General features: G+C 34.0%; 1 protein-coding gene across 1 annotated transcript in view; it reads left to right on the forward strand.

Annotated features, from left to right (window-relative positions):
- The window catches only part of LOC130048696 (hemicentin-2-like), a 169,074-nt gene that overhangs the window by 76,727 nt on the left and 67,677 nt on the right, over window positions 1-24,670 (forward strand). The window contains exons 7-8 of the mRNA XM_056145717.1: window positions 2,848-3,120; window positions 3,445-3,756. Of these exons, the coding sequence (XP_056001692.1) occupies window positions 2,848-3,120; window positions 3,445-3,756 (585 nt within the window). The remainder of the gene's footprint in view (window positions 1-2,847; window positions 3,121-3,444; window positions 3,757-24,670) is intronic.

Raw genomic sequence — 24,670 nt, forward strand, 5'->3', positions numbered from 1 at the left:
GAAAGTGTTGTACATCATGAAATGAATTTGAAAGTGCAAGGAACGAACAATTTATTCATTATATTTCAATTTACAAATTTTGCAAATGGTTTTGCTGTGATAACCAAGGAAAACAATCTTGGGATATACCCTCAGTATGGAAATTAGATCTTCCGATTAAAATATGAGGCCAAAACTGAATGGAGACAATATAATCGAAAACTATGTAAATAAGGAATGTGCTCCATAGGTGATATCCAACCTCGGAAGACAATATAATAATTTACACAAGTTCTAGAACAAAGCCCTTTAAGCGATGAAAAGATTTGCAAGCTCCTATGTTGTGTTATCTCGTCTCACTTCAAAATGTGTTTTTGTGGGGCATGGGAGAAAATCTGTTCATTGTTAGCTCTTCTGAGCCAAAGGCTCAAAGAGCTAATGCTATGGCCATTTGTGCGGTGTGCGTAAACGTTTTAGAAAAAGGGCTATAACTCAAGAACCCCTTGGCCAATTTTTTTCAAATTTGTTACAGGGTATCATTGGCCCAAGGGCTTTCATACATACTAAATAGAGGGATGTGATCCTTTAACAAGGGGAGATAATCAGGAAAATACAAACAAAAGTAGTGGTTGCTAAAAAATCTTCTCAAGAACCACTGGGCAGATTATCACCAAACTTACACATAAGGATGAGGATATGTTGTAGATTAAAAATTGTTCAAGGCATTACCCTGGGGCAAAGGGCGTGGTCTCAAGGTCACTTCAAAGTTGACCTAAATTTATAATTTTTTTAAATTCCTTAAATCTTAGATATTTTAGTCATTATAAGGACTAGGATCATCAAATTTTGACAATTGATGCATCTTAGGACCTTGTGTCAAATTGTCTCAAAAGTAGGTCACGGTGACCTACTTTTTGAATTTTGCAGGTATTTATTTTAAAATTGATTTTGATGCATATCTTGGACACTTTGAAGCCTATGATCATCAAAACTTGTCAGTTGGTGGATCATGGGACCTTGAAATGCGTCAACTGAAAAATAGGTCACCGTGACCTACTTTCTGAATTTTATGGCTTATCATTTATAGATATATTTTAAGTTGTTATTTCAAATACCGAGAGGTTTAGAATCATCAAATCTTGTAAATTGATGCATCTTGAGGCCTTGAAACATATTTATAAAAAAAGTAGGTCACAGTGACCTACTTTTTGAATTTTGCAGATATTCAAATTTCACATTTTCAATTTTAGATGCATATTTTGGGCACTGTAAAACCTAGGATCATCAAACTTTGTCAGTTGATGCGTCTTCAGTCTTCGGTTTGTGTCGACCAAAAAGTAGGTCACCGTGACCTACTTTTGGTATTTGACAGCTAAATTACTATATTTCAGACACTATTTGACCTACAATCATCACACTTTGTCAGTTGATGCATCTTGAGTCTTCGGAGTGTATAGACCAAAAAGTAGGTCACTGTGACCTACTTTTGGCATTTGACAGTTATATTTATATATTTCAGTCACTAATTGACCTACAATCATCAAACTTTGACAGTTGATGCACCTTGAGTCTATGGAGTGTGTCGACCAAAAAGTAGGTCACCTTGACCTACTTTTGGAATTTGAGGGCTATATTTATATATTTCAGATACTATTTGACCTACAGTCATCAAGCTTTGTCAGTTGATGGGTCTTGCATGTTCGAAGGGTTTTGACCAAAAAGTAGGTCAACTTGACCTACTTTTGGAATTGGACACCTATATTTATATATTTCAGATACTATTTGACCTACAGTCATCAAACTTTGTCAGTTGATGGGTCTTGCATGTTCGGAGTTCGCTGACCAAAAAGTAGGTCACCATGACCTACGATTGGAATTTGACAGCTATATTTCAATATTCAGACACTAATTGGCTTAAAATCATCAAACTTTGTCAGTTATTTCTTGAGTTCTCAAAATGTGTAAACCAAAAAGTAGGTCACATTGACCTACTTTTTTGAATTCTTAGGATTTAACTAAAGATTTAGAATACTAAGGGGCTAAGAATAGAAATGGTGGGGTTGTACAATTTATCAGAAGAGCAATTCTAGGCCCTTGGGCCTCTTGTTTTCTGATCTGATGTGTTCAAGTTAAATATATATCTACATATAACATTTAAGATATCCAATCCATATACATTTTTGTTTGTACAAAGTCAATATCTGAAGCACTATGCCTTTTGTTAAAACTAATTTTTAATGTGCTAACAATGGCAGATTAAGAGCCCCCCCCCCCCTTTCGCTACATTTTTTTTTAATTTGTTAGAAGTAAAGGAACTTAAAGAATATATTTAATGGGAAGTAAATCGTAAAAGGTCATCTTTAGCCAAATGTTGAAAGTAAAGGAGTTTAAAGGTGATCTTTATAGGTTTAATTTCGCGTAAACTTACTTAAAGATAACCATTGCTTCTTTAATTAAAGTAAAGTTGACGCAAAGGTAACCTTGATTTTTGGTTAACCTTTAGGAGAATTTACTTCCGAAGTAAAGTTTTGTAAAGTTATTTTTTCATGCAGTGTATATCGTTTAGAACATTATTATATACAGATTTCGTGCATGAATGCATGTCAAAATATTTCTGTTTTCACAAGATGATCTAGCCCATAAACTCCTTGATTATGCAATTTATACATGCAGTTATTTTATTGATTCCATCAGTGTAGATCGCTAAACAATCAACTGGTGTTCTGTCATGTATTGCCTATCATGTAGCACAGATAAATTGATAATTACTGAATGTCAAAGAAAACTTTTAACATTAATATTTTTTCGTGCTGCTTTCAGTGACAATCATTTTTGTTTAAATATTTAAAAATCTAAACTTCTTTTCAGATAACAACGTCATAACATCAAACTTGAGTGGAGAATATGTCACCATTGAGCATGGGAGACTCCAGATAAGATGTGATGTGGACGGAAACCCGTTATCTACTATTACGTGGCTGTTCGTACAAAACAACACTGTTGTAAAGAGAGATTCTGATGTAAGTAGTAGTTCACTGGAGATATCGTCAGCAAACTGCCTAGATCACGGGAGTTACAAAGTTAGAGCTGAAAATGGAAAGGGTCCAGCTGCTGTCAGAACAATGCATGTAGCGGTGAGATGTAAGTTTTCTTTCTGTTAAATCAATGCATGATTTGTTGGTGTCTTTTAGTTTTAAAAACCCATGTAGTGGTTAGATGTAAGTCTCCTTGTTGTTAAGACCCAATCATGTCCATCCACACAGTCATATCGTTATCATTACCTTTGATCAAATATATTGAATATGTTTCGTCTTTAGTGACAATGAACCATAAAACGTTGTCTCCAGAAAGCATTTTTATGTATACGTCAGTATGCAAATATCTTATAAAGAATATCAATAAGGATATAAACATTAAAGCGAATACATTCAATTTCTTATTTATGTATGTTTTTGTTTTGGAAAGGTAAACCTCGACTGTATAACATGGATTCAGACAAACTTGGCATAGGAAATAATGAATCTCTTCAAATACTCGTGAGAATGCTATTGTATCCACAAGCAACTCTGACACAGTGGGCTTTCTCGGGGGGAAATGAGAGTAAAATCATTCAGAATAATACAGGTGGCTACAGCATAACAGACAGTAAGGAAGAGAATAAACAAAACATCTCTCTATACAAAAGGAGTGCTAAGACAGAGGATTTTGGAGAGTACACCTTAATGGTTCTGAATGATGTTGGTAATTTCACCAGGATATATCATGTAGATGGAGCAAGTGAGTTAGTTTTATTCTATTTTTCAATCAAATATACTGAAGAAGAAGCCACAGTTCTTAGTTAATTTTAACCCCACACCATCAACGGATTTATTGATTGTATACTGTTTAACGTCCCTCTCGAGAATTTTTGACTCGTATGGAGACATCATAATTGAAGGTGAAGTGCTGCAAAGTGTAAGCGTATTCTCGGTGCTTACGACCTTTGAGCAGCGAGGGATTTATATCGAGCCACACCTGCTGTGACACGGGACCTCGGTTTTTATGGTCTCATCCGACGAACCACCCCATTCCGTCGCCTCTTACAACAAGCAATATGTACTGATGACCTACCCGGGTTCCCACAACACCATCGAGGTAAAAAGTGGAAGAAAATAGAGTTTTCAGTTAACCCATCCTGAAAGCTTTTATTCAAATCAGTTTTTCTTTGGAAGATTCATTCATAGCATCGCCGTCGTCTACATGGGTGTTTTAATTGTCACAAATCTTCCTTGCTTCCGCAGCAGTGTGATGGCTTCATTGTCTCAACGCCTGTCTCGACACGGGACCTTCGTTTTTGAGATAATATCGTACAGACCAGTGATGTTCACGTCTAAATACCGAACATTTGGTGAATACGCAATCACTACCCTACCTATTTTAATATCTTAGATGTGACGCAATCATGGCATGATCGGGGCTCAAACTCACGACCTCCCAGTTACGAAGCGAACGCTATAATAATAATAATACCATATTTATATAGCACCCTTTTCATACACTATGCACGCTCAAAGGTGCTTTACAATGCACATATACCTTACTACAGAATGTTATACACATACTACATAGAAAATAAATAAAACATCAAAAAGCAATGATAGAAAAGCGTCATCACATGTAAACAGTCCGTAGCTGTACCTATCCTGATTGTACATATAAAACATGAAAACACAAGATACCATAAATATGCTAGATAAGAATAAACATCAGTTTCAGGGCGTATTAAAATAATAATAATAATAATGCAATACACACTCGCACACACAACATATAATGTCTCAGGTATAATAAATTAAAACATTTTTTTTAATAAAACATCAAAAAATGGTCCTCGAAAACTAAGACACACAGTCAAAACAGATAATGCGATGAAACAGCAAACACGAAAGACTGAAATGATAGAAACTAGTCCTAGAAAACTTGATGGAAAATGTGTTTTCAGTGACTTCTTGAACGCACACAGTGTTCTCTAATCCCTTAGAACTGAACTACCGCGAGTAGTCCGGATAAAATGGAAAATTCAAGTTATTCTCAATGTTCTGTCTTCACAAACGAAAGTCAACAGGAAAGTAAAGCGTTAGCGGTTTCATTGATTTCTTCAGACGTTTTATAAAATGGAATTGATACATGTATCGACGTATATAATACAATAACATCATCGTAACGTTGAGAGATAGAATATAGCGTACAGTTTGTTATAGGCTATAAAATGCACATGTACACATCAGTTAATCATTAATAAGAAGTTGTATCAAACTTTTTCAAACTGGGTTTGGATTTTTGAATAAAATGTATCCTCTTTGTCTTCTTTGTATAACATCGTGCGCATACTGTTTGTTTTTAAATGCTTGTTTTTAAAATGGGAATGCTTTGAAATCTCCGTGACAATATATATCTAGATGTTTACTCGTAGTTTTATTATCCGTTATTCCGCGACTTGAATATGCTGTTGATGAACATGGATTCTGCCCTACAGTGTTGTAACGGTTTATTTCATGTAGATAACAAAGATAAAAATTTAAAATTCACAAGACATGTCCGAATTTACATGGAATGCATTTTCTCTGAACGTAATGGAGGTCCCTTGTAAATACGGGCATGTGCCACTTCGCGGGTTTTTATATTGTCTTACAAAGTTAGTAGATTTTAAGAAATTTGGATGGACAGAGCATTATCCATATCCTTGTTTGTTTACATTTGCTGTTTATCAATTTAAATTTGGAAAGGACGCGCAACATTTCTTCATCTGTTCTTAAAAAAAATTCAGTAAGGTTGCGGACGAGGTGTGTTATGTTCAGATTCTTAGGGTTTTATGTTGTAAGAAAAGGTAATGAATAACTGTGTCTTTGACACACACACACACACACACACACACATACGTGTAACGCGTGTCAAATGAACACCTTAACTCCCCACCTGCAACTGAACACTTCTACAGTTATTGGTATTTTAGTACGAAAATTTACTATTTGGTACTAAAAACAACATAGAAGACATTGCTGCGGTCGAAATTTGTGAAATATAGTTTTATTCACTCCTTGAATTTTTGCTTATCAAGTGAACACTTTCCTTTACACACTGTCAATTGAACACTTTCCTTTACACACAGGCAATTGAACACTTTTCTTTACACACGGTCAATTGAACACTTTCCTTTACACACGGGCAATTGAACACTTTCCTTTACACACGGTCAATTGAACACTTTCCTTTACACACAGGCAATTGAACACTTTCCTTTACACACAGGGGATTGAACACTTTCTTTTACACACGGTCAATTGAACACTTTCCTTTACACACGGTCAATTGAACACTTTCCTTTACACACAGGCAATTGAACACTCTGAAACACGCGGCCAGTTAAACACTCTGATACACACGGGCAATCAAACACTTTGAAACATCCAAACAATCATTCTCACCACGCTAAATACATAAGGCCAATCTCTAAAACTTACAAAAAAGTGTGAAACGATTACATAAATGGAAATTGGGATGGGATAGACAGGGAATCCACACATTTCGTTGAAATTATCGCCTTAAGAAAATCAACAACAAAAAAGGGGGGGGGGATAGTATTGATTGGATGATTGATTGCTTATATAATTTACGTCCCGTCGAGAATATTTTATTCATATTGAGACGTAACCAGCTTTAAGCGGAGTACCTATCCAATGTATCCATAGGGTTCAAGGTCGTAGCAGTGAGGGTTCTTTGAAATATCGTGCGAACACCTACTACATGTACGACCAGGGGTCTACGTTTATAAGGTCACATCTAAAAGATCCGTGATTCTCACTTCTAAATGTCGAGCGTTTGGCGAAGGAGCAATCACTACCAATTTCAACGTCTTAAAATTGGGTTTGCGGATGAACGGTGCTTGAACTCACGACCTCCCGGTTACGAAGCGAACTCTCTACCATTGAGCTACCGCGACCGGTCGGGGGAGGGGTAGTAGTGTCCATAATTATAACTTTAATTGTAATAATAACTTATAATAATTATCATTATATATATATATATATATATATATATATATATATATAATATATATATATATAAAGCACTAAATAATCACAACTAGGTACTGAAAATTTTCGCCCCAGCCCGGGGTCGAACCAGCGACGTACGGCACCCACCACCAAGCAAGATTGTCAAACCAGTGCGTAAGTCCACTCGGCCACAACGACTTCCCTGATATATATATATATATATATATATATATATATATATATATATATACTTCTATGATTATAGACTCCCTCGTTTGTCAATACATGCTGTACGGGCCAGACTCGGTAGTAATTCAACCAAAAAGTATGATAAATAAAATCAAAATTCTGTATAATGCAGTGCCTAAAAGATCTAAAACAAGTATTAATAATTATATACATTTTTTGTATTACTTTTAAGTTTTTTGTTGACTTTTGATATAGATAAAAATTAGATATCTTTGTAAAAAAAAAAATGTTACGCGATATCTCAATTCCACTCCAAAAGGTAACATTTTCATGAACATTCTGTGTAAATGTAACTACATAGATGTAGCCTTACAAAAAACTTTAATCAAACGTTGCAAAAACCACATATTGTTTGAAAATCCGGTGTATAACACCAGTTTATATAACTTCAGAATCAGGATTTGCTCCAGATTCCTTGATATACTGTTACAAAAATATCTACATGTTTATGATATGTACATGGAAATTATGTCAATTTTGACTATCATCTCACTTTGAAATATGAGGACAAAATTTTAATAGAAAACCCCCAAAAATCACGATTTTCCTTCATTTTAGATATTTTTGTTTAGAGATTTCGTGCTTTAGGCACTCATTACGTCCTCCCCTTGGATAATTCCTGGTTTCGCTCCCGCCACATGCCAACAACTAAATATCCGCTAAACGTGTTGGACCCCCCCCCCTCCCACTAAACACGTCTGAAACACACTGAGGACAGGGATGACCAAATTCAAGGGAATATATTACTTTCTGTTTTTGTTCAAAAACTGGACGTGTCCTCTCATGACTTTTGTAATACAAATTCACCAGGATGATTTTTAAAATCTTAATGTTTTACATAAGCTCAAATAATTGAAGTCCAATAATATCCATGTGGTGGAAATATTGCTTGCAAAAATTAATTTAGAGCTCTGTATGAATGATTTGATTATCTCTTTTAATTCAATATATCTTTTTAATTATATATACAGGGCTATTTCATAAGTAATTAATGCGCACATCGTTGTTTTGTTTTTAAAAAGAGAGCAACAATTCAATTAAAGAAATCATTCATTCAGTTGTGGATATGTCGAATTAATTAAGGATTAAATCTCAATTAGATAATTACTCTCACTAACATAATTATTGCACGCATCAATTTAATTAATGATATCATTAATTCAATAGAAGAGAGCAATAATCCATTTATTGCGCACATTAAGTGATGTTAGCATTAATGAATTATTGCTCTCTTCAATTGAATTGTAGCATGCATTAATTCTATTGTTGGTATCATTAAATTATAATTCATTTGAGGAGAGCAACAATTAAATTATTGTGTGCATCAATTCAGCGGAATAAATAATGATATCAATAATTCAATTCAAATGAAGATATCATTAATTATTTGAAGAGATCTTTGATTGCAATGTTGCGTGCATGAAATGAATTAATAATATCTTCAAATAATTAAAGATATCTTCAAATATCTGAGTTTGTTATTTTGGCGCTCCATAGATCTAAAACTATTCCTAGTGGATTCCAGTGCTTTCTGACTCAAGACATCATACCAGTTCTTGCCACAAATGAATCTCACCATACAAGTGATCTAGCCACCTCTCTTTTAATCTCTTCATAGTATTCATGTACGTAAGAGGATTTTTCTCCTTGAAAAGGTGATATTTAAAAATTTGTCACTCTTTAAGGAATTTTATGATCCCCTAATAGTATGTACATATACCATGGTAATTTCTGAACTGTTCGGTGAAAACGTTGACAATCAAGAATCAGTCACTGGTTATTCATGTGAAATTTAGCTATCTCATATGAATAAACTCTTGATTATTTTACTACAATATACCATATTAACCAATTTCGGAAATAATTCCTTATTTGTCTTAAATTTTAATTTGATATAAAGATCGAGCAAACTGAAACAATAAACCAAAGTTCACATTGAACATCAGTGAGGCAATCATATACAAATATCAAATTCATATATCATAGAATTCATTAAGATATTTGAATTATTCTAATCTTTTAATGTGTCATGGTAGCAATGAAAACAGCAGGTCTTTTATTCTCAGTCATATATTTTATTATATAACAGGGGATATTACATGTACAATTAGTAAATATATATACATCATATATGTAATTGCATGTGCGAGAAAAATGTATACATACATACATAAGTAATTTAACCACAGACATATCCATAAATTTACATTCTCATGAATAATGTGACCCAAACCTAGCTCTAAAGAACACAACATTACTAAAATGAAATCATATAAGACAAAGATATGACTAGCATGATATTGCTGTTCTGGATAAGACCAAGGTAAAAAGTCGTAGGTCTTGGTATGATATGAAAGACCTTGCCATAAGTAATCAATATACAAAACATAAAAGCCCTATCTAAAATAGTCCTGGATATACTTAATATGTTATACTTTCTTAAAAGTATGTCAAACTCAGAATTCAGGGTCACAAGGTCAAATAACATAATATGATTGATTGTTTTAACTGTTTTCCGCCACACTCAACAATTTTTCAGTTATCTGGTGGTGCCCAGTTTTTATTGGTGGAAGAGAGAACCCAGATACAATGTACCTGGGAAGAGACCACCGACCTTCCGAGAGTAAACTGGGATACTTTCTCAATTACCGGTGCGAGCAGGATTCAAACCCGCGCCAACCAGAGGTGAGAGGCTCCTCAACAAGATGAAAGGTTTTATCATAAGAAATTCATAATATATAATATATATGAAAGATCTACCTTAAACACAATGTAGTTCAGGACATACTGAATAAGTCAGATTTGTTTTGAGTAATAAGTATTTAACCCAACTGGGATGATTTCATCCAAAATATTTCACTAAAAATATTTGTGAGGATATTAGTTCACACAGACATTATGTTTCAAAATGAGTATGAGTATGGAAATGAACTGGGGTTCAAATTGACAGGCTACTTAACATGGCTACATCAACAAAGAAATTGAAATCACTTGAAGCTGTTTTGGGGTTATATGTGGGTTTAGAAAATATTTGAAAGTATGTTTGGAAACAAGTATAGTGGGAAAATATGTTGGGAATTATTTAATATTAAATTCATGAGACAGCGATGCAGGAATGCAGTGATAGAGGGACTTAAACATGCACTGTTTTTCTCTGCCATAAATTGAAGTTTTTTTTATAAGGGGTTCATCTGAAGCTCTCTTTTCAAAGAGCTACGGTTCTGCATCTAGTTTTTGAGGAGAAGATTTTAAAAGATTTTCCTTGTATATATTTCACATGTAAAACTTAAATCCCCTATTGTGACCCCCACCCTACCCCTGTGAGCTTTTTACAAACTTGAATATGCACTATATATGAATGTAAAACTTTGATTCTCTATTGTGACCCCACCCTACCCCCAGAGACCATGATTTGCACAAAACAGGAACCTTTCGTGTGAATTCAACTTTCCTGGTCCAGTGGTTCTTGAAAAGGTTTTTTAAATGACCCCACCCTATTTTTGCATTTCCATGATTATTTCCTTTTTGAAGGGTGCATGACCCTTTATATGAACAAACTTGAATACCCTTTATCTATTGATGATGCATACCAAGTTTGATTGAAACTGGCCCAGTGGTTCACTCTGGAGAAGAAAATGAAAATGTGAAAAGTTTATAAACAGACAGACGACAGGCAAAGGTGATCAGAAAAGTTCACTTGAGCCTTTGGCTCAGGTGAGCCAAAAAAGTATACAAACATGTTTAATGTTAAACTTGTTTGTTTTATTGCTAAACAGCTCCATTGCCAGCATCTACCCTTACTGAGCTTCCAGTGTCAGACCTTGATATCAATCATCATCACTCATTTTGACTATCCAGGCCAAATTAATCTTTTTGCAAGGGTGAGGCCTGGCTGTCCTGTCGAGGTTGAAGTTTGTACTTCCACACTTGGCGACCCAGTGGATTGATCCTATCCAATCCTGTAAACTCTAGGTCTTGTTCTAGGATCTCATCCCATGTCAGCTTTGGTCTACCTATGAAGTTCTTTTCTGTTGATAACGATGCATAACATTCTGACAAATCTGCAAAAATATTTAGAGAAGTGATTAGTAAAAGGTCTTCATAGAAATAGCAATAAATGTATAAATAGATAAAAATCATAATTTCTATTTCTACAAAGTAAGTGTTTATCAAATGATCAACTGTAAATTACCTAGGCTGTGTCAAGCTGAATGAGCTAGTTTGTGCAGAACGAACAAAAATTACACCAAACACAGCGACACCTTTTGGAAATTTTATTTTTACAAACTTGAATATGCACTACAGAGCTGTATGTCAGGAAGCTTTCATGTAAATGTAAACTGCTCTGGCCTAATGGTTCTTGAAAATTCTCTATACTTATTTGAATGTAAAACTTTGATCTCCTATTGTGGCCTCGGCCAACCTTCCCTGGGAGGCATGATTATGACAAACTTGAATCTGCACTATTTCAGGAAGCCTTTACGTAAATTTGTATTTTACTGGCCTTGTTATTTTCCTACTTCTTGTGAAGATTTTCCCTATATATTTGTACATGTAAAACTTTGATCACCTAGTGTGGCCCTATTCTACCCCAGGGGGTCATGATTTGAACAAACTTCAATCTACACTTGTCCGGAAGCTTTCATGTAACTTTCACATCATCTGGCCCAGTGGTTCTTTAGAAGAAGATTTTTAAATGACCCCACCCTATTTTTGCAATTTTGTAATTAGATCTTCCCTTTGAAAGGGGGTGTGGCCCTTTATTTGAACAAACTTGAAAGCCCTTCACCAAGGATGCTTTTTGTCAAGTTAGGTTGAAATTGGCCCAGTGGTTCTTGAGAAGAAGTCAGAAATGTGAAAGTTTACAGACAGACGGACAACAGGGAAAAAGAATGTTCAACTTCAGTGTTACATGAAAATGTACTTCAAAATCACTCAACAACAATTATAATATTGCTGTATGGAAATTTTCTGTCCAAAGAAAACAATGTAAAAAAAATGATGTAATCTACACTCTAGAGCAACATGTGAGAATAATGAACGTGAAATATATATTCTGAAAAAAAAAAACAAGAGATGTTTGTAAAACACATATGCCCCCCATGGTGCAAAATTGAAAAGGGTTATACACACACCTCATTTAATTGATAGTATTATCATCAATTCAAAATATTGAGCAGACAATATCTTCCTATGTCAAGAGTGAATTGACCATGTGACCTAAAATTCAATAGGGGTCATCTACTCCTTATGCTGTACCAGTGTACCAAGTTTGGTACATGTCAATCAAACAAATAATTCTTAAAATATAGGAGACAATATATTACTATGTCCAGTTCAACTTTTGACTTTTGACCTATAAATCAATATGGGTCATCCTCTTCTGAAGATGTACCAGTGTACTAAGTTTGATGTCTGTCAAGTAAAAGGGTTATCAAGATATTGAGTGGACAGTATATTACTATGTCCAGTTTGACCCTTGACCTTTGACCATGTGACCTCAAAATCAATAGGAGTCATCTTCTCCTGAATATACACCAGTGTACTATTTAAAGTTTGATGTCTGTCAAGCAAAGGGTTCTGAAGATATTGAGCAGACAGTATATTCCAATGTCCAGGTTGACCCTTGATCTTTAAACATGTGACCTCAAAATCAATAGGGATCATCTTCTCCTGAAGATGTACCAGTGTACCAAGTTTGATGTCTGTCAAGCAAAGGGTTCTCAAGATATTGAACGGACAGTATATTCCTATGTCCAGTTTGACCCTTGACCTTTGCTCATGTGACCTCAAAATCATTAAGGTCATCTTCTCCTGAAGATGTACCAGTGTAACAAGTTTGATGTCTGTCAGGCAAAGGGTTCTCAAGATATTAAACGGACAATATATTCCTATGTCCAGTGTGACCCTTGACCTTTGACCATGTGACCTCAAAATCAATAGGGGTCATCTTCTCCTGAAGACGTATCAGTGTACCAAGTTTGATGTCTGTCAAGAAGAGGGTTCTCAAGATACTGAGCAGACATTATATTCCTATGTCCAGTTTACCCTTGATCTTTGACCATGTGACCTCAAAATCAATAGGGGTCATCTTCTCCTGAAGACGTACTAGTGTAACAAGTTTGATGTCTGTCAAGCAAAGGGTTCTCAAGATATTGAACGGACAATATATTCCTATGTCCAGTGTGACCTTTGACCGTGTGACCTCAAAATCAATAGGGGTCATCTTCTCCTGAAGACATATCAGTGTACTAAGTTTGATGTCTGTCAAGAAAAGGGTTCTCAATATATTGAACGGACAGTATATTCCTATGTCCAGTTTGACCCTTGACCTTTGACCATGTGACCTCAAAATCAATAGGGGTCATCTTCTTCTGAAGATGTACTGGTGTACCAAGTTTGATGTCTGTCAAGCAAAGGGTTCTCTAGACATTGAATGGTCAGTATATTACCATGCCCAGTTTGACCCTTGACCTTTGACCATATGACCTTAAAATCAATAGGGGTCATCTACACCTTAGGATGTACCAGTGTGCCAAGTTTGATGTCTTTCAAGCAAAGGGTTCTCAAGATATTGAGCGGACATTATATTCCTATGTCCAGAGTAGATTGACCCTTGACCTTTGGACCTGAAAAACAATAAGGATCCTCTTCTACTCATAACTAACCAGGGTTTGACACTAAGTCACGTCCGACCGACCGAGTCTACTAAATGATAGGTCCGGTCGGGTAAAATGTCGATTTACTAGTCCGACTGGTCATGTTGAAAAAATAAACAAGGAACTTTATTTTAAACCATAAGATATCTTATTTTTAACTTTAAAAAATAACTGTAAAGAGTTTGCGAGCAATTTTGAACCGCGTGATGACAAAATCTCTATTTTTAGTTCGAATACATAGTCGCTGTCGGAAGTGATGTTTTACGACATTTACTCTTTGTTAATGGGTGTAAAGTTATATTTCGGATAAATATATATAAACTGAATTTATTTTCATTTGAAAAAAACCCCAGTTTATTTTAATTGAATATAAGAAAGTGTCTATCACAGGGATCGAAATTAACTTTTTTCACCACTAGCAAATTTTAGCTAGTGGATTATTTTCCAACTAGCAAAATTGAGCTTTTACTAGCATTTTTCAATCGATTACTGTTTTACATGAATTTAAGAAAACAAGCATGTCTCTTTATCAAAATTTTGGGAAAATCTTTTAAAATCTCCTTTAAAGTGCAATAATAAAAATAAGATTGCGAATTCTTTCATTTAAAATTCAATGAATTATCAGACAACATACATGGTGCGGGTCATATGGTACACTTGTGCGGCGTACTCGCTGTCCAGAGATCTACCACCTATTAACAGCATCATGTGGATTGAAATCTTGAAGACTGTTTGCGCCAATTTAAACTATATGTTCAAAACTTTTGGAAATTTCATCTAAAAAAATTCTAGTTGAAAAGAAAACCCCGCGAACTCGAAGTGTATGACTATAGAGTACAGAAGGACACCGCGTGAAATGGTGACACACTGTCATGTGTTGTTTTATATAGACACGGACGAGATCAATATGCTTGCTATTTAAATCAGACGTCTCTGAGACATCCGAAGTGTGTATGAAGTAGGCCATCGACTGAGATGACCTATTTATTCGATCCACGTTTACTTTTTCAATACTTGTATATTCATTCTGTAAAGAGTTTCTATGCACAAGACAAGATTATTGTAAACTTCAAAGTACAGCCAATAAACCGAGGAAATCCGGGAAAAAGATTGGGGTTTTTTCACTCGCAAAAAGTTGCGATCACTTGTGATTTTTTACTTGCAAATTCAATTTTTAACTCGCATTTAGCGAGTATTTCCCCTTAATTTCGTTGCCTGTATCAAATGAATAAATTAAATCGTAAATAGCCATTTTTCGTTGTTGACACATGTGCGGGAATGTCTCGACTTCTCGTCCTCAAGGAAGGATGTTCCGAGAAAAAAAAAGGAGTAGATTGGGAAGTTTGAAAATAAAAGCACCAAATTGAATGACGAGACTAAAGATGTTTTTGAGACAATTAAGTACGTTTTAGTTTAAACTTAACGTTTGTCATTTGAATTAAGTACTTAAATATGGAGAAACCATCAGGGTTTCTTTTCTCTGGAAAGTTGGTCAGGGCTAGTGGATGTAAGGTCAGGTCTAGTAAATATTATTTGAAGTAGCCCGACTGGTCTAGTGCTCAAGAAAGTAAATGTCAAACCCTGCTAACCCACATATGAAATATCATTATCATCAAGTGAATGGTTCTCAAGATATTGAGCGGACAACACATGGTCTACAGACCGACCGACCGACCAACCAACAGGTGCAAAACAATATGCCCCCTCTTTTTCAAAGGGGGGCATAAAAATAAACTCCAACCACCTGCCCATTTTTATTTCCAAACAAAGATGAAAATCTAAAAAATAATTTTATGACTAGGACAAAATAAAAAATGTGTTTGTTTCAGGTCGCCTGCCCGACCCTAAATATATCCACCGACCCTATTAATTTTTTTCTATTTTCCGATTTCAATTCATCGATATACGAACTATTACCCGAAATGCCAAGACATCTATAATTGTAATATTAAAACTCCATCACATACTGTGTATTTTGTCAATTAAACATTGTGCTCTGAACCCATTTTTTATCTGTTAAACACATTATATTACAACTTTAACTATAAAATTTTCATTGATTCGAAGGCACTTATTTATTTTTATAAAAAAAAAATATTTAAAAAAAAATAAAATAAACCTACCTACCAACCCTTTTTTTAAAAATCAGAGGCGACCTAAAACAAACATTTTTTTTTTGGCCCTATGTGGCCTAAAATATTTTGTATACTTACTAATTTCAAAACTCGAAAGGAAATGTTATCCATGTGAAGCCATCGTGCTCTGTTCATCCTCTGGGGAAGACAATTAATTCTTTGATTTGCAGTTTGTGTCATGACTACACCATGATATCTTCTAATCTCGTCATACTATCAGAAAGTAATTTTGGCAGTTGGCAAGTGTATCAATGGTGTTACTTCTTCATGATCAGATCTTCTATACTGTGTCATATTCAGCATAAAGTAACAATTAAGGGCTATCATCTAGTTCTAAGGTACTGAGGAAGGGCTGTTTTTCTCAACACATAGCCTTTCTTCTGGTATTCTTAGGGATACTTTATTCATCTTTTAATTACATTTCCTTCTTGGAGATTAAAAGTTGAAGACCACTGAAAGAAAAAGAAGTGATTTAATGAATTCCATGTAGTTTATCGAATGTGCTGACCAGAATATTATCTAACTGTAGCCCCCCCCCCCCCCCCCCCCCCCCCCCCACAAGCATGCAATGTCATACATGTATCTGAAATCAATACTTATAAAAATTAATTAAAATTAAAATCTTCAAATATACAATCTTGTTACACATCTCCTATATTTTTCACTTACGATAACTCTGAATTTTTAATAAGTGCGTCCTTTTGTCCACAAACTTTTAACAACCCCTCATAAACAATTTACAAATATGATATCAGAAATAATAATCTAAAAAATTATCCTGTTGTTCATAGATGCATGCCATCAACATTAAGAGTATAACAAATAACAAAAGCTCTCCTGACATTGTGCCATTCTGAAAGAAATGAGGTGCTTATACCCCCAAAGGCAGGGGTGTAACCCAGAATTGTGTCTAGAGAGCGGAATAATATATTTATGGAATTAACCAAAAAATTAGTAATAATTTTTTTTTAGCTATGAATTCATGTTAAATAAAGTGCACCGCCATGGCACATGATACGCCCGTCACATATTGTTAACAGTATAGATAGTACCATTAAAACATTTTTTTTTATATCACCTTAATTAAATGTCACAGTGACCTTAAAGTAGGATGCGACACACCTTCTACCTAAGATGCATTAGTTGACCAATTTTGGTGATTCTAGGTCTAATAGTTTTCAAGTTATGAGTCGGACAAGTTTTTGCCATATATGGCCATATCTTCTTAATGAAAAGTCACAGTGACCTGGTTTTAATGTGCGACATACCTTCTACCCAAGATGTATCTACAGACAAAGTTTGATGATTCTAGGCCTTGTAGTATTTAAGTTACGGGTCGGACACGAATAAGCTAACAGACGGACGGACAGACACGCCATACCATAATACGTCCCGTCTTAAGACGGGCGTATAAAAATTGGTCATGGTAGCTCAGTAGTAACACAGTCTTCGACATTAACCAGTGGCCTGATGCCCGAGGCCAGTAAAATCGGGATCGGGCTTCTTAAAATATTAAACCCTGGAGTCCGATGGGCCTGTAAATGTTTTCTTATATGTTCTGTATATATTACAAATAAAGCGTGAGATTGACTCAGACTAAATGTCATGACTTAGTAGTCAAATTTCGCATAGAAAAATTATCAACCATGCTGCCTTTTCTGAAGTATAGGGAGGGGGCTCGTCCGGGAAATTCAAAACCACCCAAGCGTATTTCACAATCACAACCATCCGATAAAAAAACCAAAAAAAAAACTGTCGTACGAGGAGAAAAAAACGAAAATTCATGCCCCATTGGACCGAGGGCAGTGTTCAAAATTAACCATAGACCGAGTATATGTCAAATGGCACTGGTCTATGCCAACTGTAATTGAGATAGACCAAATTGTCTATGCCAATTTTCTAGATTTAAAGCAATAAAGTTATCCAAGAGGGCCTTGCATGGTCAGTCGACGTCTGATAAACATTATGAGGAAAGGATGATATTACAGAAATGGAAAGAAAATACACTTTCTAAGTATATTAGAAGTAAATGAAAATGTTTTAAATTTGTGTTATTATTTTTTCAACGTTGTGGTCTATGCCAATTCGATGAAGTACGTCTAAGTCATCTTATTTTGGCATAGACCTGTGGTCTATACCAAGTTTTAAACCAATTTCGAACACTGCGAGGGTAGGCCTTGGCTAACATTTAAAAAATGTTTTGTACGTGGTGTATACAAAACAGAGTTGAACATGAGCTGCTGATGTATCTGCGAGATTAATCAGTCTATGCGAAAGACATCGGACCGTCGGACCTGACCGATGTGCAGTGCCTCAGGTCCGATGCATCATTTTTTACACCGGACCGGAATGGCAGATGTCTCAATGTCCGGTTTTGAGCTTTACTATCTTGATGCGGAGTTTGTTATAAGTAAAAAAATAGCACACATCCAAATACGTAAATGAATTGATTAAAACCGCATGGACTGTCTAAAGTATTATACGGGAAGGATTCCTGGAATAGTATTACTAGTATAATAAATAAGATTCCCTTGGTTTTGCATTTTCACGTGTTTCACTTTTTTACATTAGGTTTTTCGGTCTGACAAAATTTGGTTCGGTCCGGTGTGTTCATTGATTACACTGGACCGAATGTCCTGTGTGGTCCAAAAACTTTCGCATATACTGGATTAATATGTTGAAAAAAAATATAATCCTTTTAATGTCAGTTGTTCTTTAACTATGATCATCTTGACCTGTATTTTCCTACAGTAAAAGAACTGTGCATGTGTCTATAGAGTAGAATCAGCAAATAACAAGAGATCAAATTAGAAAATAAACATTTTGGGCCTGCAAAATATTGTTCGGGCTTGCACAATTATTATACTGGGAGGCCCGAAGGGCCTGTGCTTTACAAAGTTTTTCGTGAAGACTGGTAACAGGATCAAGAAATCATGGTTTCGAGCCATGCTTGTACTTTATTTAGGGTGAAAATGTAGGTAGTGAGGTGAATGCTCCATCATCATATTTAGCATTCAAAAGAGAAAGTTGCTGGTCTTTCAGATGAGACCTTTAAACACCACCTGCATGCGTCTAAATGTGTGGCACTTCATACTACTGAAATATTCTCTACAGGTACGGTGCCTGGAATCTGTGCAATACCCCCAAAAAAGTGCTATACCCAGAAAAAAGTACACTATACCCAATACTGCGATAATATACACAGGATATCCTCTTAGATGAGTTGAGAAATGGTTATCTGGAAAAAATGGTACACTGAATTGGTACCGTTACCGTTATACAGCCAATTCATAGAAAAATCCAACACATCCGGCGCCATTTGCCGGCGCCATTGCTTGTGACGTATTATAAGGTATACCACGCCCGATCAAATTAAAGACGATGATGTAGTTTAAATGTTGGTGGGTCTTTCTAAGTTTATAAATTCAAGCATATGTATAATTTTTTATTTTTTAATGTAAGATGATGCCCCATCACCTGTCATTTTGTCACCAAAATGAATTCAATGGATTTTTAATTTTTTTTTTATTATTATTAAATATCATGAATTTAACACCAGTATTTAATTATTTCAAACACTTAACACTTTTTAATCTCAAAAGCAGGCATGAGTATGTAATTTAAGTGATTAAATAATTTTTTTGCAAGACAAAATTTCTTCCTTACAAATTGTTTACACTATAAGCTATGTATATTGCTTATGCACCACAGGTTAAACAAGCAATTAATTATAACAATGAAAATAAATAACAATCATTCGGAGGTACTGATACTGGCAAAGTTAACACTTCTGCACTGCACACATCTATAATTACATTTATACATGAAATACTAATTGTAGACAGGATTTAAATTAACAACCTGATATATTAGATAAGTTAACCCAACTGTTTCAGAAACAGCTGAAAATGATATTGTTGCTTGAATACATATAAAACTGCAATCAAATCAGTATAATTATAGTTTAGTAAGTACAGTATGCAAGTATAAAAAAATATGCACATGCAGGCTCCTTTAACGTAGTATTTGTTTTCTCTTTTTTAATTGTTTTATTAGTACATACCTATTCCATTTAGAAATTCAATGAGAATTTTTAAAAGAAATGGTTGCCATAACTGGAAATTAACATATATTTATCCATTGATATGTAAACATAGTATACAGTACTAGGTCATAAGTAAGTTCCCCAAAAAAATGTTCACTATATATTTAATACAAAACCATATACTTTTAAACAATTTTTCTGACCGCATTTCTTCATCAATTTTGATGAAATAAAAAGCACTGATCTCAGAAGTATTCACAGTAGCATATAATAATTTAAGAATAAATATATGATAATATCTTGTAAAGATATGACGATTTTAACACGAATCTTAATTTGAGAGTATATACTATTTATATAAGTATGTGTAATTTGGGGGGGGGGGGGTAAGAGAAGATTTTGAAAAAAAGATAGATTTGCATTAAATATATAGAGAAAATTCTCTTTGTGAACTTACTTATGGCCAACTACTGTAGTAAGGAATACCGTTATGTACAGAAATGAAACGTACGTTACAAGCCAGAGCAGGTATTTTATATTTCATTATCAGTGATATATAAAAGGTACGCATAACAACAGATTTTTTGATGAAGTTCGATAGCATGAATGAGTTGAAAATGATAAGTTCTATTGTGTGTTTTTCAAATTGGTAAATCGCAGAGCTCAGATAAGGTGCGTATCAGTGTAAATACTCATTAAATTTGACCAAATACGCATTTAAGTTGAAAACCATGCGTATAATTACTCATTAGCGAATGTAAATACGCTTTACACTCCCAAAGTAATGCTTATTAGTCCGCGTATTTGTGATACATGTAGTATGATATAAATATGAATTATTTATTCATATGAAGTGAGGTTAGCCCAGGGATTGATCATACATGATATTTAGCGCTATGAAATACATTTGGATGACAATCACAATTTTGAAAAATTGGAAGAGTTAACTCAAAACACTATTATATATTCCTAATTGTTATACTTTCTTTCTTAAAGAGTTATTGTGCGGTCGAAAGCACAGGGAAAAAAACCCTTGTATTATCGATCGTGGACGAATGATATACAAAATTAGATCATAATCATGTGACTTGAATGTCTGACATATTCAAATTTAATGCATCAATGATAAATATCAAATTTCAAATGACAATGAATAGTTTTAAATTAAAGAACTACAAAGGATTTTCTCTGTAAATAGCTGGAGCGGCCTTTTAGTATAAACTTTAAGTTCAAGTTTAACGGAAGAAGTATCGTTTATCTGGTGACATCTTCTGTGCTGTGCAAAAGAACAACGATAATCAGTAAATTAAAAAAATACACTTTTGAATTCTTCTGAAAAGCAAAATACTCATTGATTAGAAAATCAGGGGGTAAATACTCTTTGAGATAAAAAATTAACTGGAGCTCTGTAAATGTGTATCTTATAAAGTCATGTCGCCGATCCATAGGTTTCATTTTTTAAAAGAGAATATAGCCTTTGATTTATCCAAATTTTAATATTGTGTTCTCTTAGCGTATGGATAAGAATGAAACGTACAGTATTTCATGTTTTGAAAAAACGAGTTTTTCAATGCAATATATGCCTGGTGAAAATAGTATAATACATGAAACATGAAATACTGTACGTTTCATTCATCTTGCGTATTTGTAATCGAATATAAAAAATTATGAAATGTCCTTAACCTTTGTTTAAGCAACAATGCATTGTTCGAAACCTGCGTTACTGACTAGCATACGTTACCAAATCATACGACATTGTGTTGAACATTTGTCTAATTTTGCACAAAGTATATGACCGCGTGGTTTTGAAGTAATTTATGTTTAAGATTCTAATGAAATCAGAAACAATGCAGAAATTAGTAATTGGATACAAGTTTGACGAGATCACTGATTTTGAAATCTGGTGATGTAAACAAATTTAACATGGATATGCCAATTTTTAGACGATATTGTTCCCATTTCTGAAATTGTAGATGATGATTCTGACTACATATAATTACGACATTATGGGGGGATGCACCTTATATATTGTAACGTACATTTCTTATATCATAAACTACTCAATTGTATTGAAGATCGAACTTTACATTCCGTCAATCATGATACATTATTTCCACTGTCAGAGAATGATAGTGTCAAATATTCCAAACATTAATATATATTGTTTGTAACATACACGTACGTCTGTTAGCAATGCTAGATTGAAGGAACGTGAAATATTGTATGAAATATCAGTTGTAAATGATGGTTTTCCTATTAGATATGATGTTTCAATGTGGTCCTATCAAATCCTTTACAAATACGATTTATAGCTTGAGAATTGTGAATAAAGACGATAGAGCATTTATATAAAAAATTATCCACCATTTTTTCTGCTTGTCAAGATGTTTTGAGAAGCCAATAAACTTTCAATTTGTGATTCCGACCCCCTTTCCTTTGAAAAACGATGATACCCCCTGGTCAACGGATATTTATTGTTAAGGCAATACTAGTTATACTTGATGATTATGATAGCCCCATATAGACAATTTCATCTCTATTCATATTTGCAGAAAATGTCACTCAACAGAGCGGAAAGTCGACACATACACACACACACACACACACATATATATATACCAAAATTAAGTATGGAAAATGAGTTTTGCAAACGTGAAATGTACGTTATGTGTGCGTTATCTGTTTTGGAACCCCATGAGTGCAGACACTTAAGGTTTCTAGAATGTGTATTATGATTTCCTTTATGTCTGAGTTTATAATGTTTGACAACAATATCTTAACACGGTTTCCATTGATGTTTTCAATATTCTGGCAGCATAATTTCGTATCAGACATTATACATATTGATAGAGACACTAATGCAATATCACCTTTCAAAAATGAATACATGATCTCAGCGAAGCGTACATTGTGTTAATTTACTTGGTATTGAGGGTGCTTATGTTTGACATTGTGTAAAAAATGAAACGCATTATAATTACATGCATATAATTATATTTGTATTGTCTTTTCTGCAAACATTTAGCAATATGAATAAGTATAGAAGGACAGTTTTGGAATTCTTTAATTGTTTTTTCAGAATAAAGATTTGTGTACATTAACTGAGAATTTATCTATCTACATGTATCTATCTATCTATCTATCTATCTATCTATCTATCTATCTATCTATCTATATATATATATATATATATATATATATATCAGCATAAAAAGAATTCTGAGTTTTAGCTAAACACTATGTATTATATATATATACATGTGTATATATATATACATGTGTATATATATATATATATATATATATATATATATATATATATATATATATAATTCTGCTTTATCCAACAATGAGAATTTCATGCCATTTCATGAAGGCCATAATGCTGATCCCTTTATTTGTGTATGGATCAGTCATTAAAACCTTTTTTTCTTTAAGCATGAGATGGTTGAACTGTAAGATGCGAATTGTAAGTGACTGCTCAAAGAAAAAATATATGCATCAAAGTATAAAATTCCGCTAAAAATCTGTATAATGTTATTTAGATTACGGAGAGAAAGTCACAAAATCCGTAGGACAAAAAGTCACAGGACAAAAAGTCACAATGATGATTTTTGATTAGATAGGACAGATAGGATAAAAAGTCACAATGGTGACTTTTGATTAGATAGAACAGATAGGATAAAAAGTCACAATGATGACTTTTGATTAGATAGGATAAAAAGTCACGGGACAAAACCTCACTGGACTAAAAGTCACAAATATGCTCACTAAAGCTGTTGTTCAGACACCAGACAACAAGAAACAAGCCAGCTTTGTGATATCACAGTTGTTTTCAATGAATTATATAGTTAAATTTAATGCTGAGAAGTGATTGATTTCATTTATCATATTTTTAATCCCAATAAAGGTCATTAATTATTGAAAGTAAATGATACAACTTGACTCTTTGAAGACACCCTATTGTGTATACACAGCTACCAACACATGACCCCATATCCTGTTACTGTAGCCTGTTTAACACCCCTTTGTGTATACACAACTACTGACAGAAGACCCTGTTTATTGAAACCCTATATAAACCTCCAATGACACCTCAGGCATTTGGTATTTTGCTATTTGTATACATGAAATATGTATGATTTGATGAGAAATATAAATTTCTTTGTGCTATATGGAATATAGTCAAATGTATATTAATGAGGGGAAAAAAAAAGAAATAATGATACATAAATAAGTCAGTGATTTCAATGCATTGCTCTATAATAAAATGGTTATTTAATAAGCAAACAATTTACCACTTTGTAACCACCATCATATTTATACAAATCAGGACATTAGCCATAAGAAAAATATGAATTTTTGAATCATTCATAGTTTCCATATGTTTCCAGCTCTAGCCATGTGAAGGCCTCCTTTCTGTAGAGCCATAATTTCTGTTTTTGAAATGAAAAATTTATAGCCAAAGGACCAAAACCATGAAGAGTAGAACATACAAAAAAATTATATCAAAAATAAATAAATTTTGTGATACTAACATTAACCAATTTCAGTTGTTGATAATTTGTT

The sequence above is a fragment of the Ostrea edulis genome, chromosome 1, assembly GCF_947568905.1.
Source record: "Ostrea edulis chromosome 1, xbOstEdul1.1, whole genome shotgun sequence".
Classification (NCBI taxonomy): domain Eukaryota; kingdom Metazoa; phylum Mollusca; class Bivalvia; order Ostreida; family Ostreidae; genus Ostrea; species Ostrea edulis.